Source organism: Pogona vitticeps, chromosome 4 (assembly GCF_051106095.1).
Source record: "Pogona vitticeps strain Pit_001003342236 chromosome 4, PviZW2.1, whole genome shotgun sequence".
Taxonomy (NCBI): domain Eukaryota; kingdom Metazoa; phylum Chordata; class Lepidosauria; order Squamata; family Agamidae; genus Pogona; species Pogona vitticeps.
In genome coordinates this window covers 51,498,432-51,514,536 of record NC_135786.1, presented here as the reverse complement: position 1 = coordinate 51,514,536, position 16,105 = coordinate 51,498,432, and the positions used below count along the sequence as shown (strand labels likewise).

General features: G+C 39.7%; 1 protein-coding gene across 1 annotated transcript; it reads right to left on the bottom strand.

Moving 5' to 3' along the window:
* Positions 1–4,709: 4,709 nt before the first annotated feature.
* On the bottom strand, positions 4,710–12,850 carry LOC110080707 (acidic mammalian chitinase). The gene is made up of 10 exons (XM_078391951.1): positions 12,701–12,850; positions 12,377–12,578; positions 11,951–12,007; positions 11,446–11,611; positions 9,569–9,693; positions 8,523–8,646; positions 8,215–8,400; positions 7,284–7,403; positions 6,536–6,677; positions 4,710–5,513 (listed from the first exon to the last, which is right to left on the bottom strand). Exons 1-10 carry the CDS (start codon positions 12,819–12,821, stop codon positions 5,233–5,235), a joined length of 1,524 nt encoding a protein of 507 aa, XP_078248077.1. The 5' UTR covers positions 12,822–12,850; the 3' UTR covers positions 4,710–5,232.
* Between the last annotated feature and the right edge of the window lie 3,255 nt (positions 12,851–16,105).

Sequence of the window (16,105 nt, the reverse complement as noted above, 5' to 3'; positions counted from 1 at the left end):
GAAAAGGGGTGTCATCTCATACATTGGGTTGTCTCATGAACAGAAAAATATGGTATTCTCCTCTACAACATTCTTTACAAATTCACTGAGAGTAGAACCTGGTAGAAATACATATATGCTGGACTCACAGTCAGAAATGTCTACTTTCTCTGATCAATTCCCAGAGGGACATTGTTTGCCTCTCTGGCCTAAGATTTACAAATTCTGCTTCATGGCAATCAGTCCTCAGTTATTATTAGGCTTCATCTTCTCCCAAATAAAGAATTAACTTTGTCATCTGTAGACAGTAATTCCTCCATTTCATGCAGTACTCCCTTAAATAAGACACCAGAGTCAGTCAGAAGGAATGTGAATGTGAAGTTATTTAGAACCTTTCAGTCATGGCTAAATATATCAATTACTTGTTGAAATGGTTGTGTTTCAAGATCTCTACAAGTGAAGAAAGAATTAATATTTTCTGAAAGATTTCACAAGTTTACAAACACATTCCAAAGGCAGCCCCATGAAGAACATGTTACAAAAAACCAGCCGGGATGTAACTAAGGCATGTTGTCATTGTGGCCAAATTAGACCTCTCCAGGAATGGATGCACCTGGGGTACCAGTTTTAACTGTGCAAATGCACTCTTGGTCATTGCTAAAACCTGGGTATATGGACTGAGAGATGAATCCAGGAGTGCACTGAAGCTGCACAACTGTGTTTTCAGAGGGAGTGTAACCCTTTCCAGCACAGACTGTATCCCTCTTCCTTGATCTATCTTTTGACTAATCAGGAACACCTAAATGTCTTGTCTAGATTAAATTTATTTATTTATTGGATTTTTACCCCGCCCCTCTAGACGGGGTAAAAATTCCGTTTATTCATCCTCATCCAGACCATTACTGACACCAGACACTGATTTGGAACTGAAACAACTTCCTCAGACTTTGATGGAAAGGATAGAGTGGGATGTCTTCCACGTACTGGTGACACTGAACCCTAAAATTCCAGACAACCTCTCCCAGCAGTTTCATATAGTTATTAAATAGCATAGGGGACAAAGCAGAACCCCGAGGGACCCTGCCCCTAGGCCAACAACTAGGGTGTCAATCAGGAGTCCACTAGCAGCATCTTCTGAGTTCTCCCCTCCAAGAAGCATCAGAGCCACTGTAAAACAGTTCCTCCAAGGCCCACCCTGAGAGAAGGCCCAGAAGGATACCATAGCTGATGGTATCTTAAGCTGCCAAGCGGTCAAGCAGAACCAACAGGAACGCACTTCCCTTGTCCAGTTCACAGCATAAGTCCTTCACTAAGGCAACCAAAGCAATCTCCATCCCATAACCAGGCCTTCTCTCGGAGTGGGCCTTGGAGGGACTGTTTTACAGATCTGGCCTGAAGCCAGATTGAAAAGGATCTTGATAATCCATCTCATCCAGGAATCCCTGGAACTGAGAAGCCATGACTTGCTCCACCACCATCTCCAAGAGTGGAATATTAGAGACTGGTCAATAATTATCCAGTATTGTGGGACCCAAAGAGGGGCTTTTTCAGCAATGATCTTACTATTGCCTTCTTTCAGTATGCTGGGATCCTACCCTGTTGCAAGAAGGCATTCACCATTCCTACCCTCTCATCCAGTCCCTTTCTGGAAGCTGTTATAAGCCAGAAAGGACAAAGGTCCAAAAGACATGTGGTAGCCTTCACCTCTCCAAGGGCCTTGACCACATCGTGAGGCTGCAAAAGCTGAAATCTTTACATTAACCCATAGCAAGCAGGGACTGTAGTTGCAGCCACAGGACTTGTATCAACTACAGCATCCAAGTCAGAGCAGATGCATGCAATTTTGCCTAATTTTCAGTTAGAAGCAATACATTTCCCGTATGGGTACACAACAATAGCACCATGAAAAACCTAAACTTAAGAAAACGTGCTTATCAATTCTTGTATTTTTCCAGTGCAGTTAAAGTCCTGGTAGAAGAGATTACATTAACAGATTGCAATGGAGCAATCATTTTAATTGAGTGGTTAGATATACAGGTCAGGCCTATATATTTGTTGTACCAATTCACATTTCGATCATATAGAGGGAGGACAAATACTTTGTTACATAACCTGTTTATCTATGCTCCAGAGTTTCCATTACTGGCCACACTAACCTGTCCTTTCTCAAAAAGAGAAGTGTATCAGAAGAATAGGCAGAGGACATATTCTCCTTTTCAACATTCTCTACAAATTCACTGAGAGCAGAACCTGGTAGAAATGTATGTACAATATGCTAGACTCACAGTCAGAAATGTCTACTTTCTCTGATCAGTTCCCAGAGGGACATTGTCTGCCTCTCTGGCCTAGGCTTAACAAATTCTGCCTCATGGCAATCAGTCCTCAATTATTATTAGGCTTCATCTTCTCCCAAATAAAGGACTAATTTTGTCACCTGTGGATAGTAATTCCTCCATTTCTTATAGTATCCCCTTAAATAAGATGCCAGAATCAGTCAAAAGAGTTATGTCTGTGAAGTTATTGTTTAGACTCCCTTCAGCTATGGCAAAATACATCAATAACTTGTTGAAATGGTTGTGTTTCAGGATATCTACAACTGAAGAAAGAATTAATATTTTTCAAAAGAGACCACAAGTCTTTATTCTGTCATCTATGTTAACTCAGTTTCAGGATGGAATCATAAGATACACATGCCTAGGGCCAGCACCACCTCTGGCAGTAGATTTTCGGTGTTAAGGAGGAGCAGTAAACTATTATTTAATTATAATTCTTTTTTCCCCTATGCCTTTTTTTTACTGTGAGGGGAGATAGTCTATAGAATTTGTGGCATCAGGTCCCAAAGTAACTTGATTAGCCTTTGGAGTACTGTGTAATTTGAACTGAGAAGAATTTTTTATACTGTGTCTGAAGTCACAAAATGTCTTAGGTTGGCTAAGGGTTCATCATTGCTAGAATGGTTTATCTTCTAAAGATGCAACATATAATACTCATATTTCAGTTATTATCACCTTTAGTGAAAGTCAGGAATAGCTACATATATTGGCTTGGCTAACAATTACTATGGTATGGGATCTCAGACTGGACTGTGATTTGTTCCTTTATTAAGTCACTAATAGAGTAGGCATGTTTGAATCAATGGAAGTTGTAGAGGAATTGACTCACCAAATAGCTACTGTTCAGTGGGCCTAATGTGACTTACAATACTAAGTAACAGGATTTCAGCCAATGTGTCTACATTTCTGAGCAACTGAGCCTTTAGCTTGCACAAGGACAGATCAATCCAACTGGAGACAGCAGCCAAGAAATCAGAAAAGGACTGAGACTTGGTGGAAGGACAACTGTGAAGGAACTAGGAAGGACCTTTCATGATAGGAATGTGTCACTGAAAACAAAGACCAAGGTTATCCACACTAAATATTACTTACAGTTTTGAAAGCTGGACAATTGAAAAGGCTGAGAGGGAAAAATGACTCATTTGAAATGTGATGTTGGAGGAGAGCTTTGCAGACACCATGGACAGAAAATCAAACAAGAGGAAGATTGACCATGAAGTGGATTGACTCAATAAATGTAAGATCTGAGCAGAATCTTTTGGATGGCAATCATTCATAGTTGTCAGCATGATTTGGAAATGGCCTTAACACATAACAACAAAGTCTAATTTTAATTCTACTTTTCATAATTTTTTTTAACTTCTAATATTTTTAATTCTAATTCTTCTCCTCTTGCGCCTGGTCCTGGTCCTGCTGCTTCTCTTTTGTTTTCCTGTGCAGTGGTGGAGAGAGCTGTTCTACTTGCACTGTACTTTAGCTAAGGAGAGTGCTTACTTAGGCGTTCCAAAGTTGGAAGAGCAGCTACACATTTAATGCTAAGCAGCATAACATAGTGACTGTAAGGATGTCAGCAGGTACCATCCTGCAATTCTCATTGTTCCTCCCTCACATATGGGTTCTGACTCGTTTGCTTGTTATTTCTTTCCCTTTTCAAACTCATTGAGGACAGGTTGCCTATACGGACTTCCAAGAGAGATGATGGAATCAGAAGCAGCTCTCCAGAAACAAAGAGACTATCTGTATGAGGACTGTCAATATTGCCAGAAGTGGAATTAAAACCAGCACTCCTGGATTGAGTTCGCTGCTCTCATTTTGAGGCCTGTAGTAGACATCTAGCCATGATTTTTGGAACTCTTATGTTTTTTCTGCACCTTCCACAGAGAAGTGGTGCCCAGCCAAAAGCAAGTGATGTGTGTGTGTCTAATGGTCTGATTGAAGTATCATTTACCCTTGTCTTTGGATCAAGTACAAGGGCACACGCGCCCACACACATCCACATCTTGGAGGTCTTGATATGTTACTGGGTTCTGCTTCAACCAAGAGCACTGAAGGCTGAGTATGAGATTTTAAAAAACAAACAAACCCCACCTGTTTTATCACAGATACCTTTTATCGGCTGACATATCTGACAGTTATAATATCTAGTGAAAGAGCTGTTGCGGCAAAATTAACAATGTTTTAAAGCAGTTTTACTTTAAAGTCTGCCCAATAGTTTGGTGGGACTTCTGTGGTATTTGCAAACCTGTGTGAAACCTGGAGTCAATTAGCATTGTCTATTTTTCTGTTTCTCTCAAAATGATGTTCTAGGTTTGTGGAACTGGACTTTTCCAAGATTAAATAAGAGATTCAGTAAATCTCCCACCTCCTCCAGTGAGTACAATAATTAGTTCTGTTTGCTTTTTCTTCTAGATGTATTTGGAAGTGAATATAGGATGTAAGGAGAGGATGAATTAAGTAATCTCCAGATGCATTCCTACCATAAAATTCTCCCACTACAATTATTTTCCTGTGTTTAGTTAATTGGACATGTGTTTTGCACATTGATTTAGAATTATAATTATGGCTATGATTTTTTTTAAAAAAATATTACTTTCTTTGCTTATTGTGTTGATGTTTTTGCAGTTTCATTAAATATTTTGTTGTATACTTTTTAAAAGGAAATATGATATATAAGGGTTTAAAATAAATGAGTATATTAAATAAAGGAGAAACATGATCCTACATGTCTTCTATGGCATAGTGAGAAAGTGTAACTGAGGTATTCAAGTTAATATACCAGATACTGAATAGAATTTGTGTGTGTTTATTGAGGGGAAAAACCACTGTCCACCATATGAATAAAGATAAATATCTTTATTTATGATGCTGAAAATTCTTTTCTCTTTACTCCAGTGACATGCATGTGTATTTGCTGTTTTGTTCATGCCCAGTTGCAGCAGGAGCAGCTGGTATCGAAGACAAGGCCAGTCTGGCAATGTTGGAAGTAGGTCCTTCCATTCACACAATCGTAGAAGCCATTTTTGTCGGTGGGATCTGGGTAGAAGCCATCGGATTTCCCTTTGCAGAAGGTGCCACTGCTGCTGCCACCAGAACTTCCGCTGCCACCAGAACTTCCACTACCACCAGAAGATGGGGCTTCTGTTGCAGGTTGGGCAGGCTGGTTAGCATTAGTGCCAAGGGTGGTGGTGGGCACCTTGCAGTCTGATGGACAAGAGAGAATGGTGTTAGTATTTAACTTTCTCAAAAGGGTTATTTATGGCTTTTGGAGAAGACCCACTGCCCCTCACGAGCAGAGCTTGGAAAAGCTGCCTCTTGGGCTACAGTCCTCCAGCTAGCATGCCATTGTAGTCCAATGTTGGGGTCTGAAGTGATAATTGTGGTCCAAAAAGAACAACATTTTCAGGCTCTGCTCATGAGATCTAAGACTTAGAAACTGGATATTGAAATGGTGAGTTCTTGGACTATATCAAGAAGGGAGGAGAGTATAGGAAAATGAGAAAAAAGGATCAAGAAGCTTCTCATTCCTGGCTAAGCAGAAAATACAGCAAAAACAAGGATTTAAGCAGCAGGGACAACAATTTATTGTGTTTTTGAGCCTCGTGGCGCAGTGGTTAAAACGCTGTACTGCAGCTAAAGCTGTGCTCACGACCTGGGGTTCAAATCCCAGGTAGCCGGCTCAAGGTTGACTCAGCCTTCCATCCTTCCGAGGTCGGTAAAATGAGTACCCAGCTTGCTGGGGGGGGGCAATGTGTAGCCTGTATAATTAAAAATTGTAAACCGCCCGGAGAGTGCTTGTAGCGCTATGGGGCGGTATATAAGTCCAATAAATAAATAAAAATAAATAAATAAATAAATAAAATCTAAAATTAAGGGAAGGGCTAGTGGCAACACTTAGGACCAAACTGGACATGAGGTTAAATGCATCTTTAAAACGTTTATGCTTTCAAAAATGTAATCATATCAGCAGAAGATGGGGCAAATAATTATTGGGATCATAGCTGTTGAAAAAGAAGAATTTAATCTCTGCCCCCTTCACTGCAGTCCTGAAGAAGATAGACTTTGCTATGGAACAAATCCATCTTCTCTTAACCTTGGAAGAAATGAGTTTGAAACAGTGATGGGCATAAGCCAGGAATCAGTTTCCATTCCTTTAACAGGTCATGGCTTCTAATGAGCTGGGCTAATACCATGCTTTCCCCTGTTATGTCCAATATGTTACTCACTTGGTGTAGTAACTCCCAAGGCTGATTTCAAAGAGTTCATCAGAGGGTATTTGCCTTCCCCACAGAATGTGCCGGTGAAGTCATCCAGATCAATAGCCCATACCATAGCTCCTCCAAAGTTGTTCTCCAACAGCCACTTAGCCTGTAAGTCAGGTAGGAAGCACAATGTCGTAAAAGACTCCTCAAAAATCAGAGTGACCTTTGCCCTTGCATTGCCAAGGTAATGTGTGCCCCAACTTGCCTATCCAATAATTTATTTATTTATTTATTTACAATATTTTTTAGCCGCACCATTGCCAGTGGCTTCTGGGCGGCGTACAACATTAAAACATTAAAAATAATGGCTTCCTAGGGGGTGATCCCAGCTTATTCGGAATCAAGATGTAAATGGAATAGCATTATGATGTCAATCAGCACTTACTGCATATTGATATCACCAGAGTAAAAAAGCCAGCTCCAAGGATAGTAAATACTTTAAAATACTAAGTAGTTGTGGTAGTAGTGATCATTTCCTATTCTTTTACTATTGCTATGCCTGTATATTGTTTTGAACATTATAAATACTGATATTTTAGGTACCTTGAGTGCCCTTTTCTTTAGTGAAAAGTGGAATAAAATGTAATAAATAAATAGCCCACATATTGTTGACTCCGCTGAAAAGATTCACAAAAATATTAAAGGTTATTAATGTAATCTCCAACTCCTCCCTCAAATTCCTTCTTGGAATGGAGGAAGGAGGAAAACGTACCTTGATGGCAAAACTCTTGGGGTTGTCATAGCCAATCCATTGGTTTCCTTTATAGGCATAAGGGACATCTTGTGGAGCATTCCAGACAACAGTAGCACCCTCCTTTAAGAAGGTACAGACCTATGGGAACAAGGTGCCTTGTTAACTAATGAAAGATTGTGATCTAATTTTATAAGACTAGCTCTAGTTTGTTGAACTATCTGCAATGTTAACCATTTCGCCTATATTGCAAATGGCAGAATGCCCTAAATGTAGATGGCACGGCAAGGAAAGAAGGAAGGAAAGAGATCTTGAAACTGTATTAAGGAACCTCATTCCATCTGGCTACTTTAGCTGCAATAGTGCAAAGGGGAAGTTGGACTGCTATAGCTAGACATAGTATCCTATACTGCACCTATATATCAGAATTGACCACTTTTGCTCCCTAAAGCAGAATGGGAAGGAAGGAAGGAAGGAAGGAAGGAAGGAAGGAAGGAAGGAAGGAAGGAAGGAAAGCCATCAGCTTTCAAAAACAAAAGCCTGAATGTACATGTGGAACTATTATCCATATTGATTCACATATGTGTTCTCAAAGTGGAAAAATACAGAAATATATCAACATTTGCTGCTGCTGTTGTTATGTGCTGTCAAGTCAGAACTGATTTATGGCAACTCTAATAGAGCTTTCAAGGTATGTGAGGTATTTAAGGAGTGGATTTACTAGTTCCACATCCACAGTGAGCTTCCATGACTGAGCAGGGAATCTAATTTAGACCTCCTCAGCCCTAGTCCGTTGCTCTATCCACTACATCACATTGGGTATCTATATCTCAAAATTATAATTTAAAAACAATTTCATTCAATGCATTGCAAAAAAAATTCTATATGTACTACATGTTCATATGGCTAAATATATTTTTAGGACCTCAGTTGGAACAGGATCGGAATTTACCTCAAAATATGCCAGGGTCCCAGCTGATTGTGTGTAGGCTCCAGCTTTACCTGGCCCAGAGGTTGGGGCATCTAGACCATGGTTAGAGGGGTTGGTGAGAGTGAAGGTGCGAGCATAGGCTCCAAATCCCACCATTAGCTTCTCAGCTGGTGCACCGTTCTTCTTCCAGTAGTTCATAGCATAGTCCTGGTGGAGAGAACATTGGTGGAGTAATCAGAAAAAAACTTCTAAACCACATGTTCAGCAACTTAACAGGAAAGAGATGACTGAAGGTAAAAGAAACCTTTCGTTTCTGTTTAGTCACTCACCACATTGAAATAGATATAGGAGCCATGGTCTTGAGGTCCTGCAAACAGAGGACTGTTGTCACCTGTGAAACCTTCCCAGGATCCTCTGAGGTCATAGGTCATCACATTGATCAGGTCCATATACCTTGGGGGAGGTGAGTGGAAGTAAGCAACCAAGAATGTCAGTGTGGGTCCTTTTATTTAGCTGGAGATTTTTGGATTTCTTTCCAACATATAAATGTTCAGTATATTAATTTAGCATTGTTACTTCCCCTCAGGAATTCCTTTAATTGTTTATTTGTTTCATTTTATGATTAACTCATATAAAATATACAATAAAATTTTGGATTATTTATTATGAATAGATGGCGAGTTTTCCCAAACAATGTATCAACTTGAGTGTACTTAGAACGCTGTCCAGAAACCATTGCATATAGTATCTTCTAGTAATTTTCAGCTTTCTGCGCCATTTGTTTTAATGTTTCAAAACAGTGATAAGAAGGCAAGCAAACTAACCTTCTTATAACAGTTGTATAAATGTGTAATTTAAATCAGGTGTTGCCAAGCTCCTAGTAAAGGAGCATCCTGAAGTTTGCATTTGACAAATGCAACATCCACAGAATACATGCATGTAACTTATTTATTTATTTATTTATTTATCTATTTATTTATTTATTTATTTGATTTATATCCTGCCCATCTGGTCTGGTCGACCACTCTGGGTGGCTTAACTTTAACTTCATTGCTTTCAGTTATCCATTCGTCTTGTTCCATTACTTCTGTATACCAATTACTTCAGCTTTAATGCTAATGTTTGCTTTCTTTGAGCCGTGAATGAAACAAGCTGTCCAATACACAGTTAAATGAGGTAATCCATATCTAATCCAGTGGTAGTTAAGGTATATGAGTATCCTATTCTGAACAATGTTTTGGGTCCACGAACTTCCTTCAACACATAACTCTGCTTGTTCTCCTGAGACTCTCCAACTCTGCTTGCCCTGAGACTAATGTTTTTTCACTAAAGTTCTGTTGCTTAAAAAGGACTGAAAGATCTTCATGTGACTTACTTAGACATCTGTGGGATCTGGTAGGCAGTTTCAATGGTGCCCAAGCCAGCAGACACAGCTGCAGAGATTAGCAATCTGGGTTTGTTGCTTTGAGAGGCCTCTTGCTCAAAGGCTTCATACATTTCCTGTCATTGGAGAAAGCAAATCAGCACAAGATACTCTTGTAAGAATAATAAAATCAATGATTTTTTTAGCAATTAGTGGCAGAATCCTCTTGGAGTTTGCCCTGAACAACCATACAAGCAGTCTCTCTCTCTCTCTCTCTCTGTATGTGTGTGTGTGTGTTTCAAACTGTTCATCATGCAATCCATTGCCCAACAGGACATAGCTGAGCGTGCAATAGACAAGAAGAAAAGTGCATACTGCTTGCGTGGTTGTCCTTCCACGCTCTGGGGCTCCAACTAGATTATGATTTATATGGCCATATGCTCTTATTTGTTTCTTCTAATGAAAGGAAAGAACTAACTTATCTGAGGGGGGGGGAACTGATTGTCTTTGATTAGAAGAATTTTTAAAATTTTTGACTTTTGGAACACAGAGAAATGAGATGATGTGCCAGAAAGTGAAGCACAGAGAAAGTAGCCAATGTGACAATTACATATTTATCTGGGAGTAAGCCCCACTTAACTCAGCGGTAGGTACTCCAAAGTAAATGGATATTGGTTTGCAGCCTGTGCTGCTGAAGTAAGCACCTGAACTCAGCAGGACTTGTGTCTTAAGACTGTGATATAAGAAAGTTCTTCAAATATTTTAGAAAGTAACTGTTCTGCATTACACATTGGCAGCCAGTTTTGCTAATGTATCTTGATAATTATTGAGGAAATAATTCAAATGTTAAATATTCTCTGTTATCCACATTACTGGCTTTTATACTTATTTATCACAATAATAATTTGCAGCGACTTAAAAATTCTAGATTAAAAGTCATTCCCACAACTTGCCATATGTCATGGGCAGGAATTACATATTTGCAGATAACACAGTGAGCTTTTTACTGTGTGTTATCTGCAAATCTGAGCAAAACTGCATGAAACATGTGTCTGCTTTAATGTGCCTATCTCAAATGGTGGTGGCCGAGGAGTGTGGCGGTGACAGAGTGGAGGAGTCTTCTTGGCCATCAAAGACATCGGTGCCACCATCAATACTGCTGCTTTTGCTACCGCTCTCCAGTCATCCATCAGACACACTCCCTTGCCGGTTGACTGCTGAATGTCAGTGGTGATGATAACAACTGGGGAGCATGCTGGCAGCAGTAGTGGAGGTGGTGGGTGTACGTGGCCATCAAAAACACTGCTGTTGCACCTCCAGCTCCTATCATCCCACTGGACCAGTCTGGCTGACCATAGAGGAAGCCCTACCATGATTTAAAATTGTGTGCATTGGCCACCATTTTAAATTGCAGTAAGGCTTGAGTCAAGAGAAGTGACAAAAATTGCTTAGTAGTCCATCTGTCCCCCCCCCAATTGGGGTGTAGTTGTGGCAATGATCTCTTAGTACCTGTATAAGTATACAAAAAGAAGGTGGATCCTCGCCTACTTTAGGAGTCAGAAGATTTCCCACATCCCATTTCTCTCTATGTTGCCAATTCCAACACCCTCTACTGAATTTTTTGCCTTCATTTTCCTGAAACCATGAACCTCACAATTTTAATGACACTTCTAGCAAGTGAAATAAAGATTACTAGTAATATGGGGAGAAGAATGGGGAGAGAGGAACGGATTGGCTCTTGAAGTAATGTGGCTGTTAGTTCACATGTGCTATTAATTCCAATGTATGTTCAAGATGACAGTTGTATAAAAGAATCCAGAACAGAGATTCTTCCATTGTGTATGTGTGTATGTGAGACATACTTAAGAGAACATGTTGCTAAAGCCAACCTGAAGCAAGACTGTGAAAAGTTGTTGGGTATCAGCAGGGCTGCCTCTGTTGCCAGGATACTCCCAATCAATGTCCAACCCGTCAAAGCCATACTTGCGCAAGAAGGTAATAGCAGACTTGATAAAGGTCTGGCGATTCTGAGCAGAGGAAACCATGTCAGAAAACCTACAAGATAAAGCAAAGTGGAAACCAAGAAGTGACTAATTCCTTTTATGGGAAAGTAGTAGTTTAAAGATTCCCTCCTTTTTGGTGCTCTACATGTAGAGAGGATAAGCTTATTACTTAACTGATAAGGGCATATCCTTTTGGTAGCTAGTTAGTTTTGAATCACATGGGCTAATATAGGGGAGGGCAACTTTGGTGCATATGAAAGGAAATGTTATTTTAGGTACCCTCTGGGGCCCTCAAAGACCACAAAAAGTCTGGGGAGGAGGGGGAAAAGGGGGGGGAGAATGAAGCCAGAAATAGATTTAAGCCACACAGAATGCTCATGCAGGGACTCACTTTTGGGTACCGAAGTTCCATCCTCCAACAGACAACAAGGTTTTCAGATCAGGATTGCTGTGAAGAACATTATTTGTTTAGTCATTTAAAAGCCTGAACTATCACTAAGCTCATGCAAGAAGCCCATCCTTTCTAAAAAGAATAAAAAAGGAAAAGGAAAACTCTGACTGGGAGAGGAATGGAAAGGAGATGATAAGAGCCCTAAAAGAGGGCTCTTGTACCATTTAAGAGTTGTCCAGAGAAGCAGTTATTAACAAACTACTGTATAACCATGAAAAAAGAGACCATAGAACTCTTCCAAATACCATTTTTGGATTTAGGAATTTTTAGCAAGCAACTGTATCTAATAGTAACTTGGATCTCTTACGCTTCTTGTATCCCATGTTTTCCTTAGTCATTGTATGAAAATACACTTAATAGTCTTACTAGTTTTTGAGTCCATTGATGCCGCCGTAGAGAGCCACGTCATTCCACTCAATAGTCTGGATCTGGTTGTTAGCCATGCCAGCAAAAGCATAGATTACATGAGTACACAGGCATGGATCAAGATCTTCAGGCATGTAACGTGCAATCCCCGGTCTGTACTGGCACCAGTTGGTAAAGTAACAGACAATATTGGTAGATGCACCTGCATTTTGGAAGATAAAGGTCAGTGAACACATGCTAGATATAAACCAGCATCAATAAAAAGCAACTTTAAAGTCCTGATTCTTATGGGATGTCATGCAACATAAATGGGCTAGAGCTTACCTAGCTGCAGGTGCAGTAGGAGAGCCAGACCTGTGGGAGAAAAAAAAAGTCCATTGTGAATCAAGCATAAAAACAACCCTGCCCCCCCCCCCCAATCTTGTGCCAGTTGAACAGCCAACATGCTTTACTTGGCATAAGCTTTTGAAGAATGAAAGTCCACTTCTTGGGCCGCAAGCATGAGCACAATGTAATTTTCTTAATTCATCTGAACTGTAAAGCTGGAATGACACCTTTGAAATAAACTGAGGAAAGTGTATTTGCTCTCGGGGTAGTTGCAAGCAGGTGCAACCCCACCTGTTGGACACAAAGTACTTCCTCCAGTTTGAGATTGGGACTGTAGGCAATTCTTTGGGGTGTTGCCTTGTGTCCCAAGTTGAAGCTTCCCCCAACATCAGGAGAAAGGTTTTAGCCTCCTTCCCCCTTTAGCCCTAAACAAGGAGGGCTGTTATTTGACTCCATTCATTATGGTGGGGAAGGAATGAGAGGCAACTCCACAGAAAGATATGGCACAGGATTAGAGATGGTGGTATTGTTGATTCCTTTATAAATGAGATTGATCATTAAGTTGCCTGGGAGTATCTGTCTCTTTCAATGTTCTGCACTGGAATGTGTACACTGAAAAAATCACAAAACACCACTTCACTGTGCTTCTATAGTATGGTAAGTATATAATTGTGCATATATTCAGCAGATGGTACACTTCTCAATTAATCAGGATTTGTTTTCCTTTTTGCAGCAAAGAACGTGGAGGTGAATAACTACTTGGAACATAGAATTACTAAGCTCATTTTTTCCAAATATGTACTGCGGGGATGAAACATTGGAGGAGATGGCTGTTGTTGGTTAGGTCCCCTAGTTCTCATAGGGTGTTTGAAAAACAGCCAACTCCTAACGCTGTGAATCTAATAGTAGATTGCTTATATTCTGTCTTCTTCTAATGCACAGAAAAGGCATTAAGTAGTTATTTGATTGTTTCCTCCTAACATTTGTAGGGGGGGGGGAAGAGAGAGAGAGATATGAAAGAAGCAGAAACAAAACACTGAAGGTTTATAAATGGAGGATAGCATCATCTAGATCCCATGAATGAGACATGGTGGCAATACAATAAAAGGCTTGCCTTGGAGCAGTAGTAATTTTCAGACATGCTAAAAATATGTTCAAGAAGAGCTATTAAATACCAGGCAGGTGGCATGTACACTAGAACCTACTGCAGTTAAGTAACTTAACAACCTTTCAGATGGGAAAATTATTTGGGAACCAGATAGCTCTATATAGAACAGAGGACAAAAAGCAAACTCTGGGAGGTAGACAAATGGAAAAAGTCTTTGGAAATTGAAGGAATGATCTTTTGCTAGCTCACTGTATAGTTGAATCTTTCATACTCACCAGTCAGAAGTAGTAGTTTGCCCATTTTGATGCCTGTGCACTACTTTGGTACATCTTTTCCATCACTTTTATAAGATGCTTTTGGTACCCACCTCCTATTGCACAAGTATGACTTCAGATAGCCTTACCCCAAAAGTCAAATAGATAAAACGAGTCTTTATTGTGCAGCCACAGACCCAACAAAACAAGTCAAATAGAAAGTTAATATGTAGAGAAAATTAAAAATAGATGTCTCCTCTGGCATCTATCTTCACCTTGAAATATTATCTGTACTCTCAGTCTTTTGAAGTTTGACACTAATAGCCACGTATTCTAAGAGAAAAGCTATTTTTGCATCCCTGATTCCAAAACAATTTCATCAGAAATTTGCCAAAGTTATTGAACATCAGATAAAAAAGACAAACATATATAACAATAACATTTGTGTATGTAATTACATGGGTAGAAATGTATCGTATAATGTCCGAGAAATGACATTGGAAGCAAACCGATGCAAGAACCGATCCATGAGGGAGAACAGCTATTTGGAAAAGAGATTAATCATTTGCTCAGGTCAGTTTGGTTTCTCCTTCAGCTTTTCTACATGTTATGTAACTTGAAGTGTGTTTCTGAAAATTAATCTAATTCTTCTTAATGGCGCACCTATGGAATCATTCACATGACTGGTTGTGCAGTCCATCTCTCACTCATAGTGAGAATAGGTGCTTAATCAAATTTAAAATATAACATCATATTATATTATTATAAAGAGGCAACAATATCAATGACCCTTTATGGACAAATAGCACTGAGAAATGATTGAAGAAAGTCAGAGATTTACAATCACAGAATCAGAATGCTTATGACTTCAGTAAACAATGGTACAGCTCGATCACCTATCTTAACAAGAAAGATAATTAAATCACACCACTATTAGCTCATGGATTAATCTGGAGAGATCCCATGTATATATATGGGAAATGATGTCTTATTGCTTTCCCTTACCTTAAGACTCTCTTCAGGGGGCTATGAGGATTAACTGAAGGCAACATGCAAATGCATTTATGTACATGAAATATTGTAGAATCAAATTTATACAGATATCTTTATGTGTTGCCATTTACATATTTTATAGCCCTCTGAAGAAGGGCTGTAAGAAAGGATGGGCCATTTCCAGAAGCGCCCCCCATATTTTCTTGGGCTTTGAAAGATGGCACCCACTTCTGTGGACCTGACTGCCACAAATTCTCTTTCAAAGTTTTTGTTAGTTGAAAAAGCCCCCTTTTGTCCTCTACAGCTTAATTGTTTAGGAAAAAATATTTTAAAATGGGGACGTAGAGGCCCTGAGGGATGCTGATGCCCCCTTCAAATGGCAAAATTGTCTCATATACCCCTTAGAGAGTAGAAGAGGACTTTATGAGAAATGTTTTTCAAACTATTTTTGAAATGTTGGGATGGGTGGGAGGTGGAGGGCTGCCTTTGAGCCTGGTGGTGGGGTGGGTCACAGAATGCCCATTCCTGCCTTAAGAAATTAACAGGCTGAAATGTGTTGAACATTTAAAGCAATAAAACATATTTTTACACTTCTTAAGATCTCTCCTATATGTGGGTTCTCCTTGGGTGCTTTCTAGTTTTCATTTTTTTTCACTCTGAAGAGACACATAGTTGAGCTGTGTCATTTACTCATCATCATGGATAGTCTTATGACCCTGAATACATTGAAGCTCTCTGAGTTTGGAAGCTAAATGGGATTGGGCCTGATCAGTACATGGGCAGGGGAATATTTGGAAATGCCGGTGCCCTCCAGGTATAGCCAGAAAACCCCCTCAAGAGTTGCTGATGGTCCATGAGATGGGCCAGTGCTCTGACTCATTATAAGGCAGATTTACATGTTCTTCTGTAACAACTCCAAATGTTGAAAGTCACAACAAGCAAGTAAGCCCACAAGTAAGCCCATTGAGTCAATGGAATTTATGGAGAAATTGACTAAGAAGTAGAATTTCATCTGATATCTCAAGAGAAATGAGATTAATATTCTTA